Source organism: Acipenser ruthenus, chromosome 29 (genome assembly GCF_902713425.1).
Source record: "Acipenser ruthenus chromosome 29, fAciRut3.2 maternal haplotype, whole genome shotgun sequence".
Taxonomy (NCBI): domain Eukaryota; kingdom Metazoa; phylum Chordata; class Actinopteri; order Acipenseriformes; family Acipenseridae; genus Acipenser; species Acipenser ruthenus.
The window spans coordinates 17,579,120-17,606,464 of NC_081217.1; the positions used below are offsets into that span (position 1 = coordinate 17,579,120).

General features: G+C 41.0%; 1 protein-coding gene across 2 annotated transcripts in view; it reads right to left on the reverse strand.

The window, feature by feature from the left end:
* Window positions 1-23,844, reverse strand: part of LOC117428804 (plexin-A2) — a 144,590-nt gene extending 120,746 nt beyond the window's left edge. Inside the window, exons 1-2 of one of the 2 annotated variants that reach the window (XM_059004315.1) lie at window positions 23,716-23,844; window positions 1,392-2,695 (exon numbers count right to left, since the gene is read on the reverse strand). In XM_059004315.1, coding sequence (XP_058860298.1) covers window positions 1,392-2,594 — 1,203 coding nt within the window. In that variant the 5' untranslated portion in view covers window positions 2,595-2,695; window positions 23,716-23,844. Of the gene's footprint in view, window positions 1-1,391; window positions 2,696-22,979; window positions 23,682-23,715 lie in introns of those variants that run through there. The other variant, XM_034047745.3, reaches the window with a different exon arrangement.
* Window positions 23,845-27,345: the final 3,501 nt, after the last annotated feature.

Here is a 27,345-nt window from a genome sequence, read left to right on the forward strand (position 1 = left end):
ATTAGATTTGTTAGACAGATGAGCATAAACGCTTCCGCGGTGAGAGTTACTCATGTACTAAATTTTATAGCCAACCACTTTCGTTCTTTTAATAGGACGCCTTTGAGAAGGAGGACAGCAGTTCAGTTTTTTAATGAGCTGCAGCAAGACTCTCTTGTTTTTCAGCACTTGTTGAGCTGAAGCAGTACGCTGTTATCTTCAGAGGGGTTTTATTGTAATTTGAGCAGTAGCTAGAGAGAAAGGTGGCTCAGTTTTAGGGGTGTTGATTGTAGATTAAACGTTAGGCCAACTAACAGCTCTCTCTTAGAGTCCACTGCCCATGCCACAAGTGGTCTCTGGATGAACCGAGGGCTTAACCAGCGCTGTCAATTCTGCCTTGTTAACAAAGGACCTTTTCTTCAAATCAGCAGCTAAATCCAATCCAACTCACCTTCATGTATCAAAATAAAACATACCACTCTGCTCCAAAGAGCCCTCAGCACCGCTGGGTTGGTATCTAATTATCCATCTGTACTTGCTGTTTTGAAGGCAAAGGGTGGTCACACCAAATATTGATTTGATGTAGATTTTTCTTCTGTTCACTCACTTTGCATTTTGTTAATTGATAAATATAAACTATTAACATGTCTATTTTTGAAAGCATTCTTACTTTACAGCATTTTTTCACACCTGCCTAAAACTTTTGCACAGTACTGTATATATATATGGACACCTTGGCAATTAGTCTGAATAATGCCAGCAGAAGCTTTGATTGCAGACGAGGCACTCAGATGAAGCAGACTCCTGAACACCGGCTGCTTACTGAAACACAACGCGCACACAGTAGGTTTCTTTTGTTACTTTTCCCTTGAACTGTTCAATACTGTATACAAAAAAGAAAGCTGTTATTACTCCACAGAACTTTGGAATTTAGAATGGAATGCACTCAAGGACAATGGGATGCAGACAAGGACAAGTCAAGAACTGTCGGGGACCCGAAGGTCTTGGGGAAGAACCAGATTAAAAGAACCTATTCAGAAACAGCATCATATTTTAGACAGCGTTGCCAGGGTTTCTCGTCTGTTACGCTATCTAAAAGCAGGAGAGCTGATGCATTTGCATGGGATTTTCTTTACATGCAAGGACCGTGTGCATGTATAGTGTATGCAGCCAGATTAACGCTACAGTACATAACGGCTTATCACACTGTGTGCTTAATATATTAAATTAATAAAAACACTTAAGGATAAGGCGATAAGCTTTTTTACAAGAGGATATTTTAAAGACTGCTAATATGTATTCGACCATATCCAGAGAAATAAAGCAAAATGCAATGCAATTAAAAAAAGTAGCATCACTCAATCAATGACCCCTTCAGAACACCATTTTTCACACTGTGGTCGGACACTTACCGCCTTGGTGCACTGGACCTCCTTCCCCAGGAGCCAGTTGAGCTCCAGGTGCCCCTCCCCCTGGTAGCATGACTGCAGGCGCTCCTTGATGCGGGCGTTGATGTTCTTGATGGAGAAGACGCAGAGGGCAGAGTCGTCCGGGGGGTGGCGGTACTGCTTCTGGCCCTTGGAGAAGATGGTGAACAGAACATCATCCTGGGCCGAGATGTTGAGGGAGGCAGCCAGGACCTTGCCAGGCTTGGAGAGGTAGGCGGCCTGCAGCAGGCGGTACTCCACGCCGTTCCGCACGCAGCCCACCGGCAGCGACACGTAGGAGTGGAACTTGTTGTCGTCCTTGCAGAGCCTCACGATGCGCGAGGTGTAGAAGAGGTCGCTGGCGGAGGCTCCAGAGGAGACGCCCTCGGGGGTCTCTGGCTGGACCGTGAGGAAGTACACGAAGTTGCCACTGGCAAAGCCGTAGATGTAGAAGATGTCAAAGTGGGAGACCAGGGCCAGGGTGTCTGACGGGATCTTGATGAGCGAGGACACAAAGTCACTGTGCAGCTCGTAGTCCAGCATGTCCGAGGACTCGTAATCCTTGGGCAGCTTGCGGCTGGAGATGGTTGGGAAGTAGTCCTGCTTGCCGCCCACCGCCGTGCCGATAAAGAGTGTGCCGTCCTCACCCTGTGAGGGCACAATCACGCCGTACATGGTACCTGTCTCGTTGACGCTTGACAAGTAGTGCTCCTTCTTGTGGGAGGGCTCCACCAGGATGAAGAGGTCATCCAGGCGCAGGAGTCTGCAGACTCCCTGGTAGAGGCTTCCACAGGCTAGGAGACGGTTCTGGGAGTAGTCGATGAGAAGCAGCTTGTTGACATTGTTGGTGAGCGTCAGGGGTTCACTGCATGGCTGGCCGATCAGGGGAGGGTAGCACGATTTGTTGTCATCGTGTGGCCCTGTTTTGTGAGACACCAGAAGGGTTAGGTTGCCAGATAGCTTGTAGACCCGGTTGACAGCACCAATGTATAGTGTCCCAGTCTTCTGGTGAACCGTCAAGTGGTTTAACGTCCAGTCCCGGTTCTCTGTGTGGAAGGTGCTGAGGGGCTGGCTACTAGAATATTCGGGGGACAGTACAAGTAAGAGGAGAAGGCTGACCCCCAGTGACCAGAACCCCTGTACTGAGGGGCAAAGGAAAAACCTGTGGAAATCCTTCTTGGTTTCCATGATGGGGGGGGGGGGGGGGAAGAAGAAGAAAAAAGAAAGAACCTTTCTACAAGTCTCCACAAAGCTTCTCCTGGTCTTGATTCAAGGGTCTTCACATGGTTCTAAAACAAAAAGGAAAAAATAAATAAAAATAGTCAGTACAGTAAACAAAAATACCAGTACAGACTCTTGTCTTCTCAGTTAGAAAGTTATCTTCCTTATTAAAAGCAAGATGGGAACGATTATTCCTTCAACTTCCTCTCAATGCTCTGGATTTACAAGGTTTCTCACTCTGTGATCCCTCGTTGTGAGAGACACAGAGATTGGGTCTGATAAGAGACAATACAAGGAAACATTAAGAGTGTGTTCATCTGCTAACTCCGGAGGAAGTTCTGGGTATGATTAAGCAAATAGGGCACAGAAAAGAAGCAGGTAGTAACTATGAATTGAAGGCATACATGAACAGACTCACTTGTGCTTTAGAACCTAGCAGTTCTAGGTTAGGAAACGTACATGGTGAGACTGAAGACTAAACTTAGTAGGGAACCATGAGATATTTATATCCATGACTTTGCAAACTCAACAATAAATTCAGAGTAACACAATACTGAGTTAAATAGATCAGTTGAATGTTTGTTGATTTGAGTTAGATTTGTACTTTTGATAAGATATTAGAAAGCTGGGGGGGGGGGGTTAAAAAACTACGTACAGTCTCTCTCAACAGGACATGGATACATCAGACAAATTATTTAATTCCACTTTGCAGAGATGCATAGATCTTTCTCCATGTGTCATAAATCAAGAAGGAAAAAAAAGGGAAAATGCACCATGTCTAAGGGAGTGAGTGCTCCTAGTTAATTATCCCAGCCTTTGTTCAGAGGTCTGGCTCTTATAACTAGAACACAGCGAGAGCAAATGGGAAAACTGGTACTTCTCTGTTTTTCAGCCTCTGTATAGGGGTGTTAAAATATATGCTCCCAATCTGTTAATTAGTCTGCGAAAATGTGATTTTCCTTTTTTTGCTAAATGATAGGAGCCGGAAGGAATGAATAATTTCCAGTAGCGCAATCATTCTAAAATTAATCAGTTTGTCATTAGGGATGTGGGTCTAAACCCTTTGTGAAAATGCAACTAAAGCAAAAGCGATTCTTCATTTATAATGTTATTAGCATATTTTATGCAAAGCCAATTTAAGAACCTAATTATGCTTAGCAAACTAGCCACTCTAGAAAAAAAACATCATCAGTTCAGAAACACAGGGACTGAGCACCAGCATGGATAGTGAAATGGGACAATGTATTAAACAAAACCAAAATTAGTAAAGAAAGGCCAAACAAGGCAAGAAACACTATACCAAATCTGCCAGGTGACTCAAGGTCAAATTCATAAAGCATTTACCCCCATGCTAAGTTTGCACCATGTTTTGTTAAAAGGAACAAACTGTAACTAATATGTAACAACCAAGGTGCACGTCAAGTTTTATTAGAAGATTTGCAATTGACAGCATGTATTTATTTTTCAGTAGAAACACAGGGTAAATGCTCTGTCAATACAGCCCTTCTAGCCTACCTTAGTTTGTAAATCACATTTTGTTCTACTATTTCCCTAATGAGAATGTCCCTTGCTGACCTGAGCACAGATACAGCGTCCAGGTCTGGCAGCACTGTTTGGCTCCTGCAGTTTAATATTTGTATTTTCTATTGTACAGTCAGCCAGAGCCAGAAAGGACTTAGGTCACGTAGAGTGCCTCATAAAATTCAGATTGGTGCTGGAACAGAGGAATAGCACAAGAAAGGCAGAGCATGCTACGTGACTGGTGATCTTTTATCCAGACACTTTACCTCAAAGAGGATTTTATTTAAATGTCTCCGTCCTCTCTGGGGTTCTATGTTACCAGGTCTCAATTGGAAGAACATGCAGTAAATAGAGGGTTTCATTTTCTTTAACTGATTAAACAGAGCACTCAAACAGCCTTGTGTTGTCTCCAGTACAACCAGCATAAAGATTAAAAACTTGAACATAAAAATGAAGTGCAAAAGATGTTTGATGAAATTGTCAACTGAAGGGAGAGGTCTCTTTACATTTTCAGATTCCAGCCTCTCTGATGCAGTGGACAGTGAAGTCAAAGACCCCAGTCAATCCTTTGATAATAAAAACAGCCCCTAGTTGGCCCCCAAAGCCACTTTGCCCTGTGTTGCTTTCCTGGTTAACCAAGCCCTGAAAGAAATGCAAGAGTCTATGCCCGAATGCCCCGGGTACACATTGCTCTCTGGAGCTTGGCAGAGGCATGGTGGCTGGCACCAGCCCCTGGATTTTAGTAGCTGATCCCCCTGAGCAGAGCTGGTGACACTGCAGATTGGTACCGGAAGGTAGAGAGGAATGAGAGCTGTGCATGTGAAGCGTACTGTACAGATGTATAAACTCAAAAGAAAATATAAAGGATACGGCAATGGATTTTAGGTTTGCCATTGGTGCAGCACAGCATGGTAGAGGTCTCAGCTGATCTGTAATGGACTGCCCCATTTAGAGATTTAAGACCCTCAAAGGCTCTGTAGACCACACTTATTAAATCTAATACTACTTTCTTGAGTTCCTTACCATGTTCCCTTTTCATTACCCAATATAAAGCAGGATTGAGTTGTCTGAAATATGCTAGGTAACAAACTTGCTCACATCACTGTTCTGCATCATATTTGTGGACAAACATTTCTGAATATAAGAAGCTGACTTCAAACATTTATTTCACAAATGCTCATTTAATTTACACGTAGTATACAGTTTACAGCGACGCAACCTGTAGTTTACAATACATTTGTAATAAAATGCAATGATTCAATTTAAATTTCCTTTAACATTTTCTGCCCAGAGTAATCCCTTTTTGTTTTTTACTGTCAATGCCATTGCAAAAATTCGTCACACATCAGTCTTATTAAGCTCTGTGGACAATGCTGCCAAATAAAACCTAACTGATGGATTCCAATACTGGCGGCAGCATATTATTTAACAACCTTCAGACAGCAGTCACAACTCACTGGTGCGCTGGGAGGAATCGTCCCTCTGCAAGATAAAGCTGGAAGGCATCATTCCCAACGCAACAGCAATCTGACCAGGGCATGTGGAGGTTGATGATAACCAATGGACTTGGCTAGATTTCTATAAGATTTATGGACCTGTATTTTATCTGCAAGGAGGATTTAAATATATTTCCAGCTCCAGTGACTCCAGTAGGAGAACTTGAGTTTAACAGCACTTTGCTATGTGTAACTGGTGATTTTAAAAAAAAAATATATATATAACAAATTTTCTTCCACAGAGAGGTGACTTTTTTGTATTAGAAAAGGATCAGTGCACAAGAGGTTTGTCAATTAGTCTTTGTTCCTTCGACTGACCTTCTCAAGAGAGACAGAGAGAGATAATGAAAGGCTCTCAACATCTCAGGGATATTTATAATGTTTTGTCTCTGCGTGAATATACTGAAAGTGCACTCGTTCATGTTTTAAAGTTCAATCTGCTATTTTAGACCCAACCTTTCTAGGTACAGGATGGACTCTCAAGCTGCTTTTGTTGTAGAACATTAATTTGTTAGTTTTTTCAGGAAAATCGAACCTTTTTACTCCAAGCACTGGCAGCAGTGACAGTGGTTCTTTCCTGCTCGATTTCTAATATCCTGTTTGCATTTCCAAATCAATATTCTATGAGAATTGTAGAAGCAGCCAACTTCAGTTCCCAAAAGCCTACTTCATGTTTAAGGGCTTGCTCTTATACTGTGCTGAATGAGATCTCCTGAAGCCACACATACCACTTAATGACACTGGCGTCCGATGAACCCCAAGAGGCCGCGTTTCCTCATGCAAATTACATTTTTGTAGTTACACGCCAATTTTATGACAGTTCCCAATTTGCCATGCGTAATCTAAATAATAAACAATAACAAACTCAATCTCTACAGAATGCTATATGGAAATAGACACCTTGGGGGCTGAGTCAGAATAGTGTGAGATGGTAAGAAGTTTTAATAATAATAATAATAATAATAATAATAATAATAATAATAATAATAATAATAATAATAATAATAATAATAATACAAACAAACAAAACCTTCCAAGGTACTGATGAACAATGTTACTATTATTCCACAATTCTGCCGCCTCCCAATCAGAATGCTTGGAGTGCAACCCTAGTAAATGGAAGGAAATGACTGACAGCTAGGATCAGAGGCTTCTTCCGCCATGTCAACGCATGTGACACCAACATGCTTTCCCCAGATTTATAGGAAACACACATTAAGCCTTGAGTGGGACCCAGACAGTCGTTATCAACAGGGCTGGCAAAGCCAGGCTCTTTATCTGCGCTGATCCTCGGTTGGAATAATTCTACTTGACACATGAGCTGCCATCAGATCAGCATGATGAACTCGTTCACAAATTACACTCTGCTCTACATATGAACTCAGGAAGTGGGGTAATGCATCAACAGCAGGGATGGAGATCCTGTGAGCCCTCCCAGGCTTTAGTACCGTATTTAGTACCATGTTTAACATGGACCTGAGCTTCTGACCTACATCAAGATCATCACAATTACACCTCCACCATCTGATGAACTCAATTACACAAGCGGTTATCTGTATGCAAAAAAGTGACACCAGTAGCTACACTTGCCTCCACTAAGTCCCACTACTGCTGATGATGATGGCCAACATTTGGGACTGGATTCAACATTCAAATCCTTATTTATTCTGGTTTCCAGTCCTTGACCCCAACCACTACCCCACCTTGCTTCCATGTCACACACACGGTGATCTGGACCCAGTAATCATATATCCTGGACAAACCAGTTCAGTCTGATTTAGTCGGCCTGCTGTAATTACAATGTATTATTATTATTATTTATTTATTTTTATTTTTTTACACACCACTTATGTTTTATTCTGCATTTTTTTTTAAAAACCCACACATCAAAATAAATATATAAAGTCAAGCTACAAACAAACACTCAGTGTTGATTAATGTTGTGATCATCCGATTGTCCCTTTATTCTGTACACTCACCAAAGACCAAAAGAAACCCTAAAAATAAAAAAAAAACATGTTGCCTACTTGAAAGATTGATCTGGTTTTAAATAAATATTAAGCAGAGAGCTGAATTACTATTTTGCTTCGCTGGCCGATGCGGTCCCTGGAGAGATCAGGACATTATTGTTATTCTAATGTCTGTGGTGTGTGTTTTTTTGTCTTGATCGTCTCAGCGGCAGAAAGACTCATTTAGCCAGTCAATTCCATGACAAGCTTGCCTAGGCAGGGGGTTCGTCTTTTCTCATTTCGGCTGTCTGTCATGCAGTGAACAGATTGCCATTAGTGTTATTTCATAAATCTGAATTATGAGTAAGAGTGAAAAAAACAAGCTAAAAAGCCCATACAAGCTCTAATGTTATTAAGTGTAATTCTTAGATCTGCATTGAAGCTGCATAACAAATAGCTGGAGGCCCGACTACATTATTTTTGTACAATGTATATATAGAACAAGTTATTAAGGCAGTCAGCAAATGGGTTTCATTTTATCATTTTTATCCATTTGTATTTCTTTTCAGTTGAAGCTGCAGAACACATCACGCAGCATTACACGTTTTTTCTGGATGCTGAAACTTTATTTATTTATTTATTTTATTATTTATTTATTTATTTCTTAGCAGATGCCCTTATCCAGGGCGACTTACAATTGTTACAAGATATCACATTTTTACATACAATTACCCATGTATACAGTTAGGTTTTTACTGGAGCAATCTAGGTAAAGTACCTTGCTCAAGGGTACAGCAGCAGTGTCCCCCACTGGGGATTGAACCCACAACCCTCCGGTCAAGAGTCTAGAGCCCTAACCACTACTCCACACTGCTGCCCCACTTACTTGAAACAGGATACACTGAACACTGCACCCCCCTCCCCGCCCCGCTCTTCTGCAGCAAATAATCTGGACCAGCATTCCAGTTGATAAAACTTGGGTCCTAAGTGCATGATGTCTGTGTAACCACCTTTCACTGAAGAAGAAAAACATGAAGACAACTCATTTAGGGCTCCTATTAAGGACCTATATATATCGAGAGAGAGTATATACATAAGAATACACGTATTAATATCGTACATATCATGATCTGTGTATCACTGTATACATTGCATGTTTAGCTTATTGGCATCTATACTGCCTAGGGACTTGATTTTAATCCATCCGAAGAATGGCCTGTCTTTGGGGGGGGGGGGGGGGGGGTGCAGGCCCATTGAAACTCAGCATGCCCCTCGCTCCCTGACTGGCACACAAACAGAGAGATCATTATTTGGATTAGCATGACAAGCAGGGTGTTTTTTTTTTTTCAACAGACAAAGCCAAATGTTACACAGTTCTGCCAAAGCAAACTACAGAATCTAGTACTTTACATAATCATGTGCTGCAGGCCTATCATTACCACCAATCCGCTTAAACCCCTTTGCTTATTTTGCCCTCGCTGTGCGGCTCTCCAAGTTCCTCACAGCCCCAACAGTACAGTACCTACCACCTGCGATCTCAGCACGTAGCTACCGACGACCCTGCAGACGACACTCCTGCAATCCAGCAACTAAGCTTCTTGAACTCCGTTCATACTACATTCTTGCATTCTGACCACGAAGCACCTTATTTTCTTTATACACTGCAGCCCAGCACTTTAACCACTGAGCTACCTACTACCTTCCACACTGCAGCCCAGCACTCTAACCACTGAGCTACCCACTACCTTCCACACTGCAGCCCAGCACTCTAACCACTGAGCTACCCACTACCTTCCACACTGCAGCCCAGCACTCTAACCACTGAGCTACCCACTACCTTCCACACTGCAGCCCAGCACTCTAACCACTGAGCTACCCATTACCTTCCACACTGCAGCCCAGCACTCTAACCACTTTACTCTAGTGCCTGAACCCACTTTCATACACACGGCATTCCAGTGGTACAAGTAAGTAGCGTGTATGGGAGGTATGCATGACTGCACATGGCCAGAGAGAGCAATGGCACTTTGCATTTCCCTGTTTGCGCGACACTCAGCCTTTATCCTGAACAGCAGCCATCACTGAGAAACTATTTCCCACTCACATGCTGGGCCAGCAACAGCTCGCACTTCGTGTAAAAATCAATTAGAAGCCATTGCAATTAAATCAGCAAGCTTTCCATCTACAGTGTAACGTTTTCTGTAAACAAAACCAAAAAGGTGACAGGGTGCTGCGTCAGCAATGCCTAAGGAGATCTGGTACAGCAGTTAAACTGAGACAAGGAGACACAGGCAGTCTGCAAAGGGCTTCTAGGCTGACAGACCATCTTCAGGAAATACTGCAATACTGTATTAACTGCAATATATGTGTTTCTAGCTTTTTCTACTGCACAGAACATACAGTAGTTTAGCAATGGGGTGGCCAGAGTTGGCCCTTCCAATCCTGGTCTTTGTTACAAATCTGTTCTAAATTGAATGACCCTCCAGGACTGGGATTGGACACCCCTAGTTTAGAAGGACCTGGTGTTTGAAAGAGATGGCACCAGAAAGCTACAAGATAAAAAGAAAGAAAAAAATCAAGTTAAAATGAATAATTAAACATAGGAAAGCAGTTTCTGATGTGTTTTCCAATGCTGTTGATGCAGTACTGGACTGTGGTCTATTAATAGTCAGGACTCACAGTCTCTTTGTGGGATGCATTCTTTATTTGCTTTACAAATGAACTTTCCCCAAGCCTGCCAAAGTAAGCCACATTTCATTTCTAAATTAAGCATGTGTTTGTGCAGGGGAGGGAGGGAGAAGGCGGCATAAAACGCACTAGATTCTAGATTAACCCTTACAGCCACCTGGCTTGCTGTGATTTAACACCAGTCAATAGCCCTGCCATGTGGGGCTGGCTGAACCACTGTGTTTATCAAGTTAGTAACAGCAACCAGGAAAGGAGAGGGTTTGAAAGAATCTCCACGACTCCCAGTCAGCATTCTTCCAATGAGTCATGCTCTGTGGGGACAACTAAAACTCCCTGAAGACCCCCAGGAGGAACCACTTCAAAGGGCTATCATTTATCAACATGAGCTTTTTGAAAAGGCACCCAAACATGTACAGCTATTTATTTCACTTGCCACCAATTGCCCCCCAACACACACACACACACACAGTCTCTAGTGGCTTGTTTCAGTGCTATATAAATATGATGCATGGGGCAGGTAGTTATCCAGTGACATCCCATAAATGTCCTGGCTCCAATCAGAAATCCCCCAGCCTCTGTTTCTTTCATTAAGGGTCACTTGGTGGAAAAGGGGCTATGCATTCCAAGATGTACAACACAACACAAAGCAATCCATTTCAAACTTAAAATCAGGGTGGCCTTTTTTCTTATATCACATAAGAGAGAAACCATACAAAATGAGAAGAATAATAACCAGTAGGAAAAAAGATAGAGGAATTAGCTGAAACTGTGTTCTTTTTTTATTGCATCTATTTTTAAAATGCACGGTACAGATACGCTTTACAACAAATAATCTCAGACTCTGATGAATTAAAAAAAAAAAAAAAAAAAAGAAAAAAGGCATTACCACGTAGAGATTTTAAAGTTAAACAAGGGGTTTACTTTCAAATAATGGAACGCTTTATAAAGAAACTAAAACCTGTTCTTAAAATGGGGTCAGTGCCCTTTTCATGTAGCTATGCCTTCACTTCAAGCACCAAATCACACTGAGATACAGAAAAAAATCAGTTTGAATGCACTCTATGGTCATTATAGGGCTCTTATGTCTATTACTACCTCTAACATACTTACTGGTGCTATTTACTAGCTCACAGTCGCATTAAAAGCCCATTAAATCACCATTTAAACAAGACTCAACCCACTTACACCACACAGAAGGTCTGCTTCCCAAAGACTGTGCTGGAAATGCGAGACTCACTTTCAGGAAAGGGAGAAGCCCGCAATGACCAAAATAATTGCATCAGCGGTGATAAAACACAACCGAATCAAGTCTGCTGCTTGTTCCTTTATCCAATATCTGGCTATGGGAGCAGAAAACAAATCCTGATGGGGATATGTGCTGTATTATATTCAGATCAGATTCAGATCAGACATGTCATGTGTCTGTCTATTACAGTTGCTGCTAAGTTAATGGTCTGGCATTTGCAGCCACCATTTAATGCAGTAACATTTTATTTTGTGTGGTATAAATAAGCTTTTTATTGTCATGCAATTACTCATTTCTTGAAGCTCACTTACTTGCTAGTAAACAGGCAATAAATACGCAATAGAGGTGGGTAGCCACCATTAGACTGCCACTGCCAATTGTCCATGTGCTGTATGTACTTGTCAGTTGCGTATGATTATTTATATTGGTAGATTCCTTCTCCAAAACACTGAGGAAGTAAAAATACAGCTGTTTAAAACAATGTTCTGGAATACATCTGTTATGGTTACATTTCCACACTGCACAGTTATTGACTATTACATGTAACTGAATGTCAATGAAAGGGTAATTGCATATCAAATGGTTTCTGCTATGTATAATAAGAGCTGTGTTTAACATTGTAGAGTTTCACTAGGGTATCCTGTTTTTTGTCTGGACAGCATGTTTATTTATGTTAACTGGGAAGATAAAACTACATTTGTGGGTTTTTTTTTTTTTCTTCTGAAACAACAACACAGCCGCCACGTCAGTCAGTGTCCTGTTTGTTCTTGACAAAAGGCGTCGGTCCCAGCAATCTTAAACTGTAATTTGCCGTTTTAGTTTCTGTAGCAGTTTTTAAATAAGCCCAGGGCAAGGGAGCTGTATACACAACATGAAAAACTGGAAGGCCAATGGAAACAAACCCCTCCAGGATGTTGGTACAACAGGTAGTTCAGTAGTTCAGCTGAGATGCTGCCCCAGGGTAGCTGGGATCTACCCTACTTCACTCTTCACTTTGTACAAGGGGGCAGGAAAGCTGACTTGACAAACAGTCCTGATGGGCACATACTGAATAGCCAGTCAGAGTTAATGAACAGCATGCCTAGCAGAAACCTCACAACAAATAATGCTCGCTTTGTCACATGAACTTATAATAATTGTCTTCCTTCTGAAGTGCATTGAACAGGGCTTCTTGTAATCCCTGTATCTAGGTTATAAATTATAAAAAGAAAACTGATACAGAGTTTTGATATACAATACTCACTGATGGCCATTTAAAAGAAATCTAACAGTCGATAAATATCAGCAAGAGTAAAGTTTGCTGCTATGGATAGATCTAAATATGCAGTGGGAATAAGGAAGTTCAGAGTTAGCCAATCCAACTGTCGATGTGGTGCATGATGGGAAGTCTGGGCTTGGCACACCTGACTCAAGAATTCAGAGAGAGGTCAAAGTTTGTTCTGGGAAAGCCAGCCTGCCGAAGCACTATCTTGCCAAGTCATGGTTTCCTGCCTGGCGTGTGAGAAATATTTACAGGACAAAGTACAGGATGGAAATGAGGTTTCCTGGAAGCATTGAAACATCACTGATCTCTCGTCATTCCCACAAAGAGATCGACTGAGCATTAGCATGCTGCAGCAGTATGACTGTTTTAATTTAGGGGATGTCCGCAGAATGCACTTCGACTGAGCTGTGGAGGTTTGTAAACTACAGCAGAACTTACTACAAGGCATGATGATGCAAAACAGTTCACTCTGCTGCGGTATTATCAAATGGCCAGGGTAATGCTCTTGCTGAATCGATGGTGCTACTCATTTTAATAAGAATTAAATTAATGACACATTTTACAGAGTTGTGAAACTTTCCTCCAAAATGTCTTTGCCTATTCTATATTAAAGATATTGTCGGCAGTATATGCTGTGAAGATGAAAAGCAGGAGTGGATCTGCACACAGCTAACTCTCTGTTACAGTTAGGCCTGATCAAAGACAAACCTAGAGGCCCTGTGTATGAGTGAACTTAAAGATTATAATAAGCATCTATTAAAACAATAAAAAATACAAATTATCAAAAAGAATCAAAGAACAACTGTGGCCCAAGGTTTGATCCCACTGGCAGACTCAGAGATTGCTGTCAGCATTGATTTACTGGTTTATATTACAGGGAGCTCCTCCTTTATTATGATGTCATCGCCCAAGTATCAAAAGGCAAGGACATCTCAACTGAGGGAATGCTTTCAGTACAGACCATACTTTGGTAAAAAAAGAAAAAACACGTACAGCTTAATTTTGCAGTGTCCCTTGAAACACATTCGTCTGTCGTCATCTACACAACTAAAACAATGCAATATTGCGGAAATGAAAAGGCATCCGTTTCATGGATGCAGTGCTGATGTTGAGGAAATAAACCCCTTTATTTCCAGTCTCTGTGGTGGACACCTTCCTTCCCGGTCGCGACGAGGGACGCAGGGTTTAGCATTGCACACAGCTGGCCCGTGAAGTCACGGCCGCTCTTTGTACTGTATTGCAGCATGAGAAATATTTACCAGGACAAAGTACACTATTGTATTTATGAGGTTTCCCTCAGGGCAAAAGTCACCGGAACCATTAAATTAGATTCTTTCTTGTGTTTTGTGCATTCATCAGGGCTGGCCGGCGTCTTTGAACAGGGATTGTTTTTAAGTCAGGTGGATGGATTGCAGGCACAGTAAACATGTTTGGCGAGGGCTCATGGTTTCTCAACAACAAAAACATCCCCAAACCAAGTCTGAGCATGTATTCCAGCTCCCAGTTCAACGCATGTGGGCCGGCTTTTTATTCTGCTTGGGAGACATAGGGGGAGGGTGCTAAAATGACTCAGGCAAAGTGTAATACAGTAGTGACAATCTGCTAGTAGCATATTAGGGAAGTTACAAAAGTATCTTTTTACCATTTGAGAAATGTAGCCAAACTCAGACCAATTATTTCCGTATGCAAGCCTCTGTATCATCTAGAATTGATTATTGGAATGCACTTTTCTCTGGTGTCCCAAAACGTGTGGTATCTCGCTTGCAGCTTGTTCAGAATACCGCCGCTAGAATTCTGACTAAAACCAGGAAAAGTGAACATATTACCCCTGTTTTGACCTCTTTACACTGACTCCCTGTGCAGTACAGAATTGATTTTGCTGTTAACTTACAAGGCCCTGAATGGATTAGCACCTAGTTATTTGCAGGAGTTACTGACCCCGTATCTTCCAAACCGCACTCTGAGATCACAGGATGCGGGGCTGCTGGTTATTCCTAGGGTCAACAAAAGCAACACGGGAGGTAGGGCTTTTTCTTGTAGAGCACCGAAATTATGAAACGCTCTGCCTTCCTTTGTCAGGGAATCTGGGACCGTTACAGATTTCAAGACTAAAAACACACTTTTATAAAAAATATATATATATATCTTAGTGGGTTTTCATGCAACTTTAAAATTGCTGCTTTTGTTTTATGTGTAAATGGTCTGATCGTGGCAGTTGTATGTGTGACATGCTATACAAATGTATTGTGGTTTGTTCTTTTTTTCTGCTATCTACAGTGATTTGTGATACTTTTGTATAAAAAGCGCTATATAAATGCAATGAATAAATAAATAAAATAAATATATAAATATATATATAAGACTACAGAAATCAGCATGGGCGGCTCATTCTCAGAACTGAGGGGCATCTATTGTGAGAGGAAAGCAGGTGTGTGCTTCACACCTGTTCATGATGCGCACACACAAGCTTGTCAGAGTACCATTTCAATTAGCACACAAAGGCAGCAGGGAACACATTGTACGGTACCTTCGTACAGCACTATGCACACACTGACAGGTGGATATGAGCAAATAAATCCAGGCTCTGTTATTAAAACACAAGCCCTCTCCCAGTCCCTCTTTCACTCTCTTTCATTCCTTCTCCACCCACCCTGTTTTGCTGTTCTGTTTCTCATCCACCCTTCTAAATAAACAAGGCTCTCACTCAGAAACCACACAGGATGAACTGGTACACAGCACTGGTGTTCCCTTCTATACGATGCTGTTCTGTAGTTTATCAGGTGTGCAATGGGTGTGTAACTACAGCTTTTGTAAGCTGCTTCCCTACAGAGTTCCAGCCAGGTTTACACAATGTATAAATGGCAGGCTCAGGTTTATCTAGATCATTATGCAACCTGGAATGGTTAAATTGACTATGAAGTGTGATTACTGACATATCCACCATTCGATTGCTTTGTATCCCTAGGTATTCATGCATGCACATTCCTACTAGTGCAGCCTGTGTAGACAGTCACAGATCCCTTGCTGCCTGTCGGTACAACCAGCTCTACGATCGCAATTGGTGTGGGAGGTCCCATTAACATGCATGGAAAACATTGGACCCAGGCTGACGCTGCCATGTGGCTGTAACTGCCTTTATTGCAAACAGACACTGAGCAAAATGCGGTGAATGATTCTTTAACATGTTGATACACTGCCCTGTTTAGTCAAATGCTTCACAGCCAGCCTCATTTACTTACTTCAGCTTCAAAATACCAGCCTGTCACAATGCTGATGAAAGGCTGAGATACTGCAATCCGGGAGAATTTGTACTTGCACTTCAAAAGGTCTTATTTGACCCATATCCTTGTTTTTCTTTTTTGTATTACAAATGAAGAGCTTCTCTGAGTGTTTTATTTACATTGACTGGTCGTACTCAAGGGGTGGGTACCTACTTTGATAACAGAGCCCTTTAATGTACTAAAAAGTGCCACAACAAGGTCCAGAAAACATGCCAAACTGACACTGATAGTAAACACAAGCAGAAAAAAGTACAGAGCTATACAGATAGAAAGGTGGACTTTTAAAAAGAGAAGGTTTTAAATCTTTACCCCATCCGACAGCGTGACATTGAACAACCCATCAAACCATGACTTTGTTCTCTTCAACGCTGCTGCTATTTTTGGTTTGCCTGCCTGCCTGCCTGCCTGTCAGACCTACCCTTGCGGGGGCAGAGTGCTTTACTACAGCAGTGATGTCTAAGAGGGTTTGCTCTGACTCCGGATCTTGTTCAATGCCAAGTGGTTTGATGAGGTCAAGAAAGGGTCACCATGACTCCACCCCACTGCATCCTTCTCTGCTTCCACAAGTAAAGTAACAGAACCCAGTCAAGCCCACCGTCTCCACTGGCAGCCCCTACAGACTTTGACATTATTAATTAAACAGCTTTTGAATAATGCGTTGCTTAGGAGACCTGTCTTCATCACCTGAGAGCCCGAATTGTAGAAGTACCAGCAGCCCCTCCCAAAGACAACAACGCACTTGGAAATGAGACATGGTTATCTCTCACAGTTCTGCAGCACTACCCTTGGGTGCTATTATGTCACACAAAAAAATGTGCCCTGTCTGCAAGGAAGCTAATTCTGGAAAGCACACAGGCCCAAAACAAATACACACCTGACACACCATTCCGGGAACAACAATTTATTACTCATTTTTTATTCATTCTCTGTCTGGTTGCAATCCACAAAAAACACAGTCTCCCCAAAATATCCCAGCCAGGTCCCGGTGGAAAACATGAATGCAATAACATTTTTAGTTTATCCCTAATAAAAGTTTACCATGGTATTTTTACAATGCTTTTTCTATGGTTATACACCAACTGCTGCAATATTAAACACAACAAAGCGCTGGTTATCAGCGTGGCTGCTGTATATCTGGTGTTTGCACACAAACCTTTACTTCATTGTTGCGGTGGTCACCATGGGAACAGGGGCAGGGCAGGTGTCCAGCTAGACCAGGAGGCAGTGCTGAGGATGAATGCTGGCACAGGGGGTGGAGGGGTGGGGTGTCAGAGCCATGTGGCGCTGAAGTGTGGTGCAGGCAACCGAGTCTGTGGTGCCACCCGTGGCCCTGCCACGTCTGCTGCCCCTCTTGCTCTCATCTGTTCTGTGCAGCTGCCCTGCTCCCTTTGTGATGTCGCCAGCACCGACTCTCCCTTTTGTCTGTTCGTTTATTGCTACTACCCCTGAACAAAACGCACTTCCTCTGTGACACCATGCTAATTGATTATTAATGGTTCATATGCTAATTGACTTTTACATCAAGGATGGGCCCCCTCAAACAAAAACTGGTTGAATGCAGTCTCTCAAATCCAAATTAAAGACTGATACTGAATTTAAGGAAGTTAATACAAACAAATACAGACACAAAGTTATAATGTAAGAAAGAAGAACTGAAAAGTTGTCAGACACCAATAGTAAGCTGATTAAATGCTGGCCGCCTCCCATGTGCAGATATCCAACAGATTTAGTCCTTGTAAGCAATGACAATTTTGGGAGTACAGAGAAAAAAAAGCCAGGTTGAAAAAGGTTTTCTAAAAAGAAACAGAACCATTTTCATTCATTAATTCAGCTCGAATTTCCTTTCTTATTCCTGGGGCTCTCTGGTATTCATAGAAGAACCCACTTGTGTTGGCAAACATGAACATTAAGGAAATCTGTTCCTAGGTCTGTTAATCTACAGTTGGCATAAACTGCATGCTTACAACCCCCTCCCCTCTTCTCTCTTTAAGCAGACTGAGTGGAGCCTCCAGACAACTTTTGCCTGTAAAACTATCCTTCATAATCTGCAATGAGGGCTGAAATCCATGCAGTGCCAGTTTTATAATGCAGTGGAGAATCAGAAAGCTATTAATAAAGAATAAATGGTTTAAGTGCATTTAATAAACTTCAAAATAATGGACACATTAGAAATACAAAACTAAGCCAAGTCTCTTTAAACAATACATTACAAGTTATGCAATACACCATTGATGGTTAATACTTTTTTGATAATATCAACTGCATTTTAATAAAGAGCTGATGGCAGTTTAAAAAATGCAGAGCTTATTACACGTACCCCTGTGTGTTTACACAGTCTCAGACAGCGAGGACCTTCTCCTTTCCCAGGCTGTGCTTTTAGTTGACAAGCCTTGTCCTATCGTTAAAACAACTCGCTCTGTCATAAGAACTGCCCTCTGCTGTATCAGCGCGTGACACAATCCCCAGCCACCCACCATTCTTAGAATCCTTGAAAAGCGAACCGCACGAATCAGAGCCCTTCATTAAGAGTGTTGATGAGAGGAAATCAGGACACTCTGCTCTCAACACTGCTAGAGCAGGTAAACATCCTCGGGCCTTGACTTTGACAGTAATGCTATTACTGTAAGCAAACTGTATGAACAGACAGTTCAATTCTGCCTACCATTCTATAGGCAGATGCATGCACAAAACATGTGCCTTGTTCCACTCGGGAATTTTACATGTTATCTTCTTCCTTACTTAGCCAGCACTATCACGGGTTAATCAAATCTTCCCCGACTTGCGGCGCATCAGTCGAACCTGTCTAACACCATATACAGCACATGGCTCATAGACAGACCAACACGCGGCGGAGACTAACAGATAGGCATTTCGGCTCTGACACTGAGTTATGAGATGTACTCAGGCATGGTATTAAAATGATACCGCACAAGCCATCAGTGCGGGCAGAACAGCATGGGAAAGCCCAACGCTAGAACAAGGAACCACGCTGTCTGTATACAGACACCGGACTGCTTTAGCTTTCTATGGGATGCCAATGCTAGTCGTATGTTAGAACAGAGACTGAACAAGAAATGAGAGTGCTTGCTCCATTCTTCCCTTGTTAATAAAAAAAATCCTGGCAAGCTCTAAATAAGTCTAATCTAAATCATCAGGCAGCACTTTTGATAACTCCATATAGTGTTAAGGACACCAAGATTCCTCAACAGCTGTTCCTTACTACATCAGGGATGAAAATAAGACTCCTATTGCATAGCAGTCCCACCCATACCAGGTTTTACTACGAGCTTGATTAGCTACAGTGTATAGGTAACAAGCTCAGGCAAGTCTTATTAAACGCAAAGTAAAACCAGGAATGGATCAAACTGCTATGCAATGGGAGTCTTATTTCCATCTATGTACATACAGAATCCAGAGGAATACCCACATGTCAAATGAACTGACCTCATTGTTATTTACTTTGTCATAGTTCCTGATTCATTTTTTCATCTACATTATGCATATTTCTTTACAAATGTTAATGTTTATTTTAAGTGTTTCAGACTATACTTTAGAAGCACCAAAAAAGTGTTACTAAAAAAAAAAAAAATTTAACACATACATTACATAAATAAAATCAATGACATATATTTATATTGAGTGTGACTAAGGCACTTCAGTGGTACCTTGGTCACACTTAATGGGTTCTGTGTCATGCAGATGAACAAACTGGGAAGAAGAGGTTTTCCTCACCCAACCTCTCCCTCCCTCCCTCCCTCCAGGTTTGAGAATAAATGAACATGTCCCAAGCCCCTGAACACAATAGCTTTAAACAGCCTCTGGAAACGGTTACTGTAATGAACTGACATAAACAAATCAATAGATTACCATCACAGCGCTTTAAGATAAAGCCTTGAAATCCAGGGTGGTCATTTGAATAAAAGCAGCATAGTCTGGTTAACAGGATAAGACTGTAATCAGTATCTCCATGTAAGGGAAAGAAAAAACCCTGAGCCCCCATTTCTTTGAACGCTTTTATTTTTTTAATTGCTCACTGTTTGAAGCATGTGGCTTAGATGTTTTAGCAGAGGATAGTTTGAAGCTCATAGGGTTGATCAGAGTGATTTCCACCAGCCCGATATCATTAACCTCATTGATTAACCATCCACCCAGTATATGAACTATAATATACAGTATGTGCTCGCAGTATCTGAACTGTCAAGCACTACATTTTGTTCGAAGTGTTAAAGAAATACCAGGGCAAACAGATTTAAACAAAGCATACAGAGACCTCCCAAGCAACGCTAAAGGCATTCAGCGTGTTGGTTTACATAAGGGTAAAAGCCCAGTAAATGTCCCACTTAATTTTCACGTGTCAGATACTGTATGTCAACAGTAAAACTATGAAAAATGCATCATGCTCAATGACCTCAACAAAAAAAAAAATTCTTAAAGAAAAAGTACAAACAAGACATTTTCCTGGCGTTAATCATTCAGAACATTTATATTGTACCTTTCTGGATGAACTCAGCATACGGGGATTTACTGGGTAATACAAATAACTAAATTCAAATTTGATTATTAATAATAATAATAATAATAATAATAATAATAATAATAATAATAATAATAATAATAATAAATAATAATAATTTAAAAAAGAACACATGTGATAAGTAAAAAGTATTTTTTTTTTGTTTAAATCAAAAAAGATAAGCAACAAGACATAATAGTAATAATTTCATTAAAGTGTAATGTTAATTGTGATTTGTTTGTTTCTTTGCCCCAAACTGAATTGCCAAATTATTACCAGGAGCAGGCTCATGTAAAGCCAATGAACTGAGATCGTCTTTGTTGAAAAGCCTCCCTCATCCTTACCCTCCTCTCTATCAATCTGTAATAAACCTATGCTTGGGGGAGCTGTAGGCGTAACAAAACTGGTGGTCCAAGATCAAGCTGCTGTTTATTTTAGAATAATGTACTCTTGTGTGTCAGTGTGCCCAGGTCAAACTACTGTTTAAATATGTGACAACAGGCTAAGTTAATGAAGTGCAGGTAGGGTCACGATGAAAAAGACAGGAGTTTATTGCATAAACAGCACACTTAATATGCACTCCTTCACACACGACAGATGGAAGTTGTTTTAATGCAAATGGCAGGCAATTTTCTCTTTAAAAAGCATTTATTATGCACAGCGCTCGCGACAGAGAGTAAACTGCCGAACCGCTCTCTCTCTCTCTCTCTGCATGGGAAAATGACGATTTGTGGATGCATATGCTAGTTCAGAGTCATGGACAGATGAGCAGCCTGCATTGTGCACCAAGGAGCTGGAAAACTAAATTATCTCCACCAGATGACAATACATCAGTTTGAACTTTTCAGACACCAGGTCTTGTATAGCGCTGGACCTATAGCAATGCCCAGAGGCACAGCTCAAAAATCATATGAAAAGGCCTGGCCTGGACACCTCATTATTATTATTTATTTCTTAGCAGATGCCCTTCTCCAGGGCGACATACAATTGTTTCAAGATATCACATTATTTTTTTTACATACAATTACCCATTTATACAGTTGATTTTTTACTGGGGCAATCTAGGTAAAGTACCTTGCTCAAGAGTACAGTAGCAGTGTCCCCCACCTAGGATTGAACCCACAACCCTCTGGTCAGGAGTCCAGAGCCCTAACCACTACTCCACACTGCTGCCCTAATGCTTTCAAAGATACAGTGTAACACAGCCATGTTCAACTGGATGTTTCCTGGGTGTCACTAACTAGCCTTCCAGTTTTAGACAACAGAACTTGTTGTCTTACCAGTTGGTTTACATTTCTCAAAGGTTGAAAACTCTCTAGCCTCTACACTACTACTTCTACCGGCAACATGCTCTGCTGCAGCTTGGGAGAATTAATATCATTATCAATCTGGACAACATTTTAAACTAAAACTTTTCTACAGAGTTTACACTTCCATCATGGGAATACAGGGTTGGAAATACACAGCAGTTTCACCCATTCCAGTGTATTGGTCACAAGCTCAAGTGTGTAAACTTATAGTAAAACGAGGAATGAATCGAACTGCTATGCAATGGGAGTCTTATTTCCATCCCAGGAATATACTGGCATGAGCCTTCCTAATCTATATTGAAATCATTAGACGCACTATACCTCACAATTTCGGTTCAAGAACATATCTGTTGAAGGGTTAGAAAGAGCACCGATTCAGTGCCTGCTACTAGTGAAAACTACCGACCTGTTAAACCTGAACCACCACAAATCAGGTCTGTACACATGCAAGCGGATACTGCATCCCGATCTTAAGTACAGTACACAGCCCGTTCATTAAATAGAATACAAACGGGCAATGTACATAGACACGCGGTTCTAAAATCACATCACAATGCGTTCTGAGAACGAGCTCTTCGCCAGGACCCCCTTATAAATTGTTGATACAATTTCCACTTGGATGACTGCCAGTCACAGAATAAAAACATGTCTACTTAAAAAATAAAAATAAAGCAAATGATAACACGCTCGTATTACCACAAACACAATACCCGGCCATATAATGTGTACGTATCAGTGCGGTTTGCAATTTCCAGTTCAGAGAGAATAATAATAATAATAATAATAATAATAATAATAATAATAATAATAATAATAATAGCAGAAAATCTAAACTAACATCCCAAAGTAATATACTGTACAGTTCAAATAAAACGCTATAGAACAGACAAACAAACATACACGGGCGAAAGTTCTTAAATAAATAACTTCATACCAGTACAGTACTATCACATTGCACAGTGAAGCGCTACCGGTTCGAGTAATATTTAATGGAACACACCGACCTGCATTAACCTAACACCAAACAAATTGCATCTTAAACCAAAACAGTTATGCATGTATCCTGCTGTGTACACGTACTTACCTAAGTACCAAGAGGGGGTTGTGTTTGATGTCAAAATGTGGTTGTGTGTTTGTTTGTTTGCGCTAAATATATTTTCTAATTACATCCACATTGAATTGTATAGAATTCCAAATCTAAACCTGGCGTTGCTGTTGCCAGTTCAAGTGTCCGTTCTGTACTCCCGCAGAATCTCCAGTCCAATGCAATTCGTTAGATGTGCCGGTTCATTCATTCGCTTCCAGCAATTGATCATAGGGGTGCTATACTTGCGTGTTTCTTGTTCTTTCCCCCCTTGTTTTAATTAATACTTTGCCGTAGCCGGGTTAGATATTTAACATTCCATCATTTTAACATTCCCCTTGTATTTATTTCGGTCTGTCATCAGCGGTTTCTCGTTCCAGGTTTATAATACAGCTTCTCTATCTGTCTGTCAGGCTCAAACACACTAAAATACACCCACACACAAGTCCTTTCTAACCAGCAAGACTAACACACTGGTAACCAAACCGCTGGCAGTACAGTCCCTACCGCGGACCGATTAAACCCAACCCCCCATACATTAGCATACGATTCATTTGCATGCAGTCAGCGGGTTTAACCGTGTCAGCGACAGAGACTGCTTGGCTTTCATGCTAGCGGCAACGCGTTACCTTTGCAAAAAACCTCACCGCATATTTCTCCTAAATCTTGTTCAACGCAGGTATTATCCCTGTAATCCTGTATCGCACACAGGTGCCCCCCCCCATTTATACCATACCTGTTTAATTTACCCATTCATCTCTCATTTAAATTGGTTTCCTTGCGTCTTTTGTACGGAACAATGCAATACATAGCGCATTCAGTCACAGCACTTAATGGCTACCGTTCGCACCCTCAGAGTTAAATATATGGAGTTCTGCTCACACTGTACGGGTATACTGCAGTAAATTATATATATATATATATATATATGGGCAGCAGTGTGGAGTAGTGGTTAGGGCTTTGGACTCTTGACCGGAGGGTTGTGGGTTCAATCCCCAGTGAGGGACACTGCTGTTGTACCCTTGAGCAAGGTACTTTACCTAGATTGCTCCAGTAAAAACCCAACTGTATAAATGGGTAATTGTATGTAAAAATAATGTGATGTCTGTATAATGTGAAATAATGTATAATGTGATATCTTGTAACAATTGTAAGTCGCCCTGGATAAGGGCGTCTGCTAAGAAATAAATAATAATAATAATAATAATATATAAAATGTTCCTGTTCCATAAACCTTTATAGTTGCAGCAAAGCCTGTAGTTCACTCCACTGTTGCTCCTATCTGCGAGTCGAGTTATCTTTTATGACATGCTTGCACAAAGCCGCGGATTAACCCTTTTGCCGACAGATTCCTGACACGGCTTGTCAATGCACAACCACCTTACGGCTCAGGCTACTTTATGTTTCACAGCAGTCATCGTGGAGGCACCGGACTCTTCTTCCCCAGTACATAGTAACCGGACTCTTCCCCAGTATAGTAATCTTTACACTCTTATCTAAAGCAGACTATAACATGAAATCAAACCACCTTCATGCTCTCTCTTTCATCTTCCGTGCCGTTTTATTTGAGTTCTTCCTTTCTACAACTGCATTCTTCGCACACGACTATACTGGAACATAGGGAGAAAAATGCATGCTTTAAAATGTGATCGGTACCACCACGGCTCATCAAAAAGCTGCACTCTGCAATGCTTATTTAGGGGACACTTTGATTTGTTTGTGCGTCTAAAAGTACAATCAAAAGCAATTGAGCAATCAGAAAAAATGGGAGAAACTTCAAAATTGGTATTTCAGTTTTTCATGAATTAGTGATGGGATATCTGTACGACGTGAAGCGTGGACCAGGTGCAATTAGAAGGAACAATGAAGAATAGTGTTTGTTAATGGTCCACATTATTGTACTGGAGTGCTACTGTACTGTGGCGGTTTCAACCAGTTCCAGACATTGTTCTGGCTTTAATATGTCTTTAATTAACAGAGCAGCTGAAAGCCTTGCTTAGACCAGGTGTTTAATTGAGTCTAGTAAACAGGACCTGATTGGAATGAGTTCTTGGAATGGAATGGACCTAGAGCGACAAGTGAGTTCCACTGCCCCACAGTATAGGTCAGACAGAAGCAGGCTTTTGAGCGGTTTGTCATGATCAGTGCAATACATAGAACCAGCATACCCTAGAGAGGAATGTCATTCAGTAGATGGAAGCTGTATTTAGGGTACCAATAAACAGGACCTGCACCTCTGGTCGCACTAAAGTGTCCCATCTTGAATTAACTGCTTGATATGGGCACTGTTTATTGGACAGACATCAGCTCTTTTGACAGGTGACAACTTTAATTTTTCTCATCTGCAGCATTGCAAATTGACCTATCCTAGATCTACAGCCGCTGCCTACAACTGGGTATGCAGTTACAGAGTTGACTAATTTTCACTAATAAACAAACACTACCGGCTAGTGCTTTTAATTGCACAAATAAATACGCTTTATTTGCGACGCGCGTTCGTTTAACTCTTTAGCTGTCAAACGCTTAATTGCGCATGACTTGATTCACAATTAGTGGCTTTTACAGAAATAATTGATTCCAGAAACTAATCCGTTCTGGCACCGAACATCAAATGGCAGACCAATTCACACATCCCAGCCTGCATCTGGAAAACGCTCGAGCACCAGCCCATTATTAGACCACACACGCGTTAATTATTATTATTATTATTATTATTATTATTATTATTATTATTATTATTATTATTATTATTATTATTATGTTCTGTATTCGGTCTATTTACATAGACCAAACATCATTTCAGTCACGTGACGATTGTTTGCATTTTCGAGTTTTTTTTTTTTGGTTCCATGATATGTGTTTAAAACAGCAAGGATCCATTTCCTTGTTAAACATAACACACCATTCAAATACGCATACACCCTAATTCTGTATAGCCTACTTACAGTACGGCGCGTAACATAAGATACTAAAAAACAGAATATACAAATAATACGACACATCTGCAGCGCTATATCCGCATTTATTCATGTGATCAAACATTAATCTGTGTTGTCGTTACTGTACCACAGTAGTCTCATTTTTTTAATTTACGGCAAAAGTTGTTTCATATATTGCAGATCTAAAACTACAGTGCATCACCCAGATCGCTTTGCAAAACCTGATCTCTGCTGCACGTACATACTGAATGTCTTCGCCAGCTTGAGTGAAAACATCTATGGTATAGTGCCACCTATAGGCCTATGAAAGAAAGGTTCTTCAATACAAAGGAGATCGGTCAAAGTTCAGATGTCATTTTAAAAGTGAAAAGTAGCGTCTGATACTATATTGATTCCTGCAAACAAACCGTTTTTCTTTTCTTTGGGGAATTAGCATAATCTAGCACTTGACAAGACATTCCTGTGTCTTATAATGTATAGTATCTCAATGGAGTTAAGAGCCTCTTGCTGTTGTCCTCTGTCCCCCTGGAAACTGCCATTACAGAAAAACGCTCTCGCTTTTGTAATAAATGCTTTTTACAGTTGCGCGACAGGCAAGCGATTTTGGTAATGGCTTTTAGTGTGTTTCATCTCAGTAAGTAGACTAAAAATCCTGGCTTTACCCATTAATTGTACAGCGAATGCACATCTTTTGTTAAAAAAAGGTGACAATGGACTGGGTTTGTAATGTATACAGCATTAACACACTGATAATGCAGGGTGCATTGTGACAAGGAGCTGAACCTTAAATGCTACGCCAAAGCATCGATCGTGAGGTATATAAGACCTCGATCAGCTAGCTGGCCGTTAGTTCAATATTTATGTGAATGCAAATGCAACTGGGAAATGAAGGACTATAAAGGAATTAAGGAATGGACTTACTGGTTTATAACTTACCGCACTATGCTGTGGTGAAAACATAGTGGTGAATCACAGATATGCATGGAATGCATTGGAAAAACTGCAGTCTCAGTGCAGCAGTTTCTGTGTAGTTAGTCATCTGCTGCTGTTTTGATCTGTTTACTGCAGCTGTTTTTCAATGGGTGTTGTGATTAATTATAGTGTCATTAAAGCAGTATTTTATTTCATTTTACATTTTTTTTTTCAATCTAGAGATAGAGAGATGACTATTTATGTGCACCTGGCTCTATTGAACATTTTTTTTCTTATGCTCGTCCGCACTGTTATCCTAGTTATCTCTTCATTACCAAAATCAAATCATCCCCAGTCAAGCAGACTCATCAAAAAGTTATCTCTTCATTAGTTATCTCTTCATTACCAAAATCATATTGTCATTCTAATGCAAAACAAACATCAGGTGAGTTATCGAGTGATTTTAATATGCAGACCTCTGCCGGGAGTCCCAATTGGGTTATATATATATATAT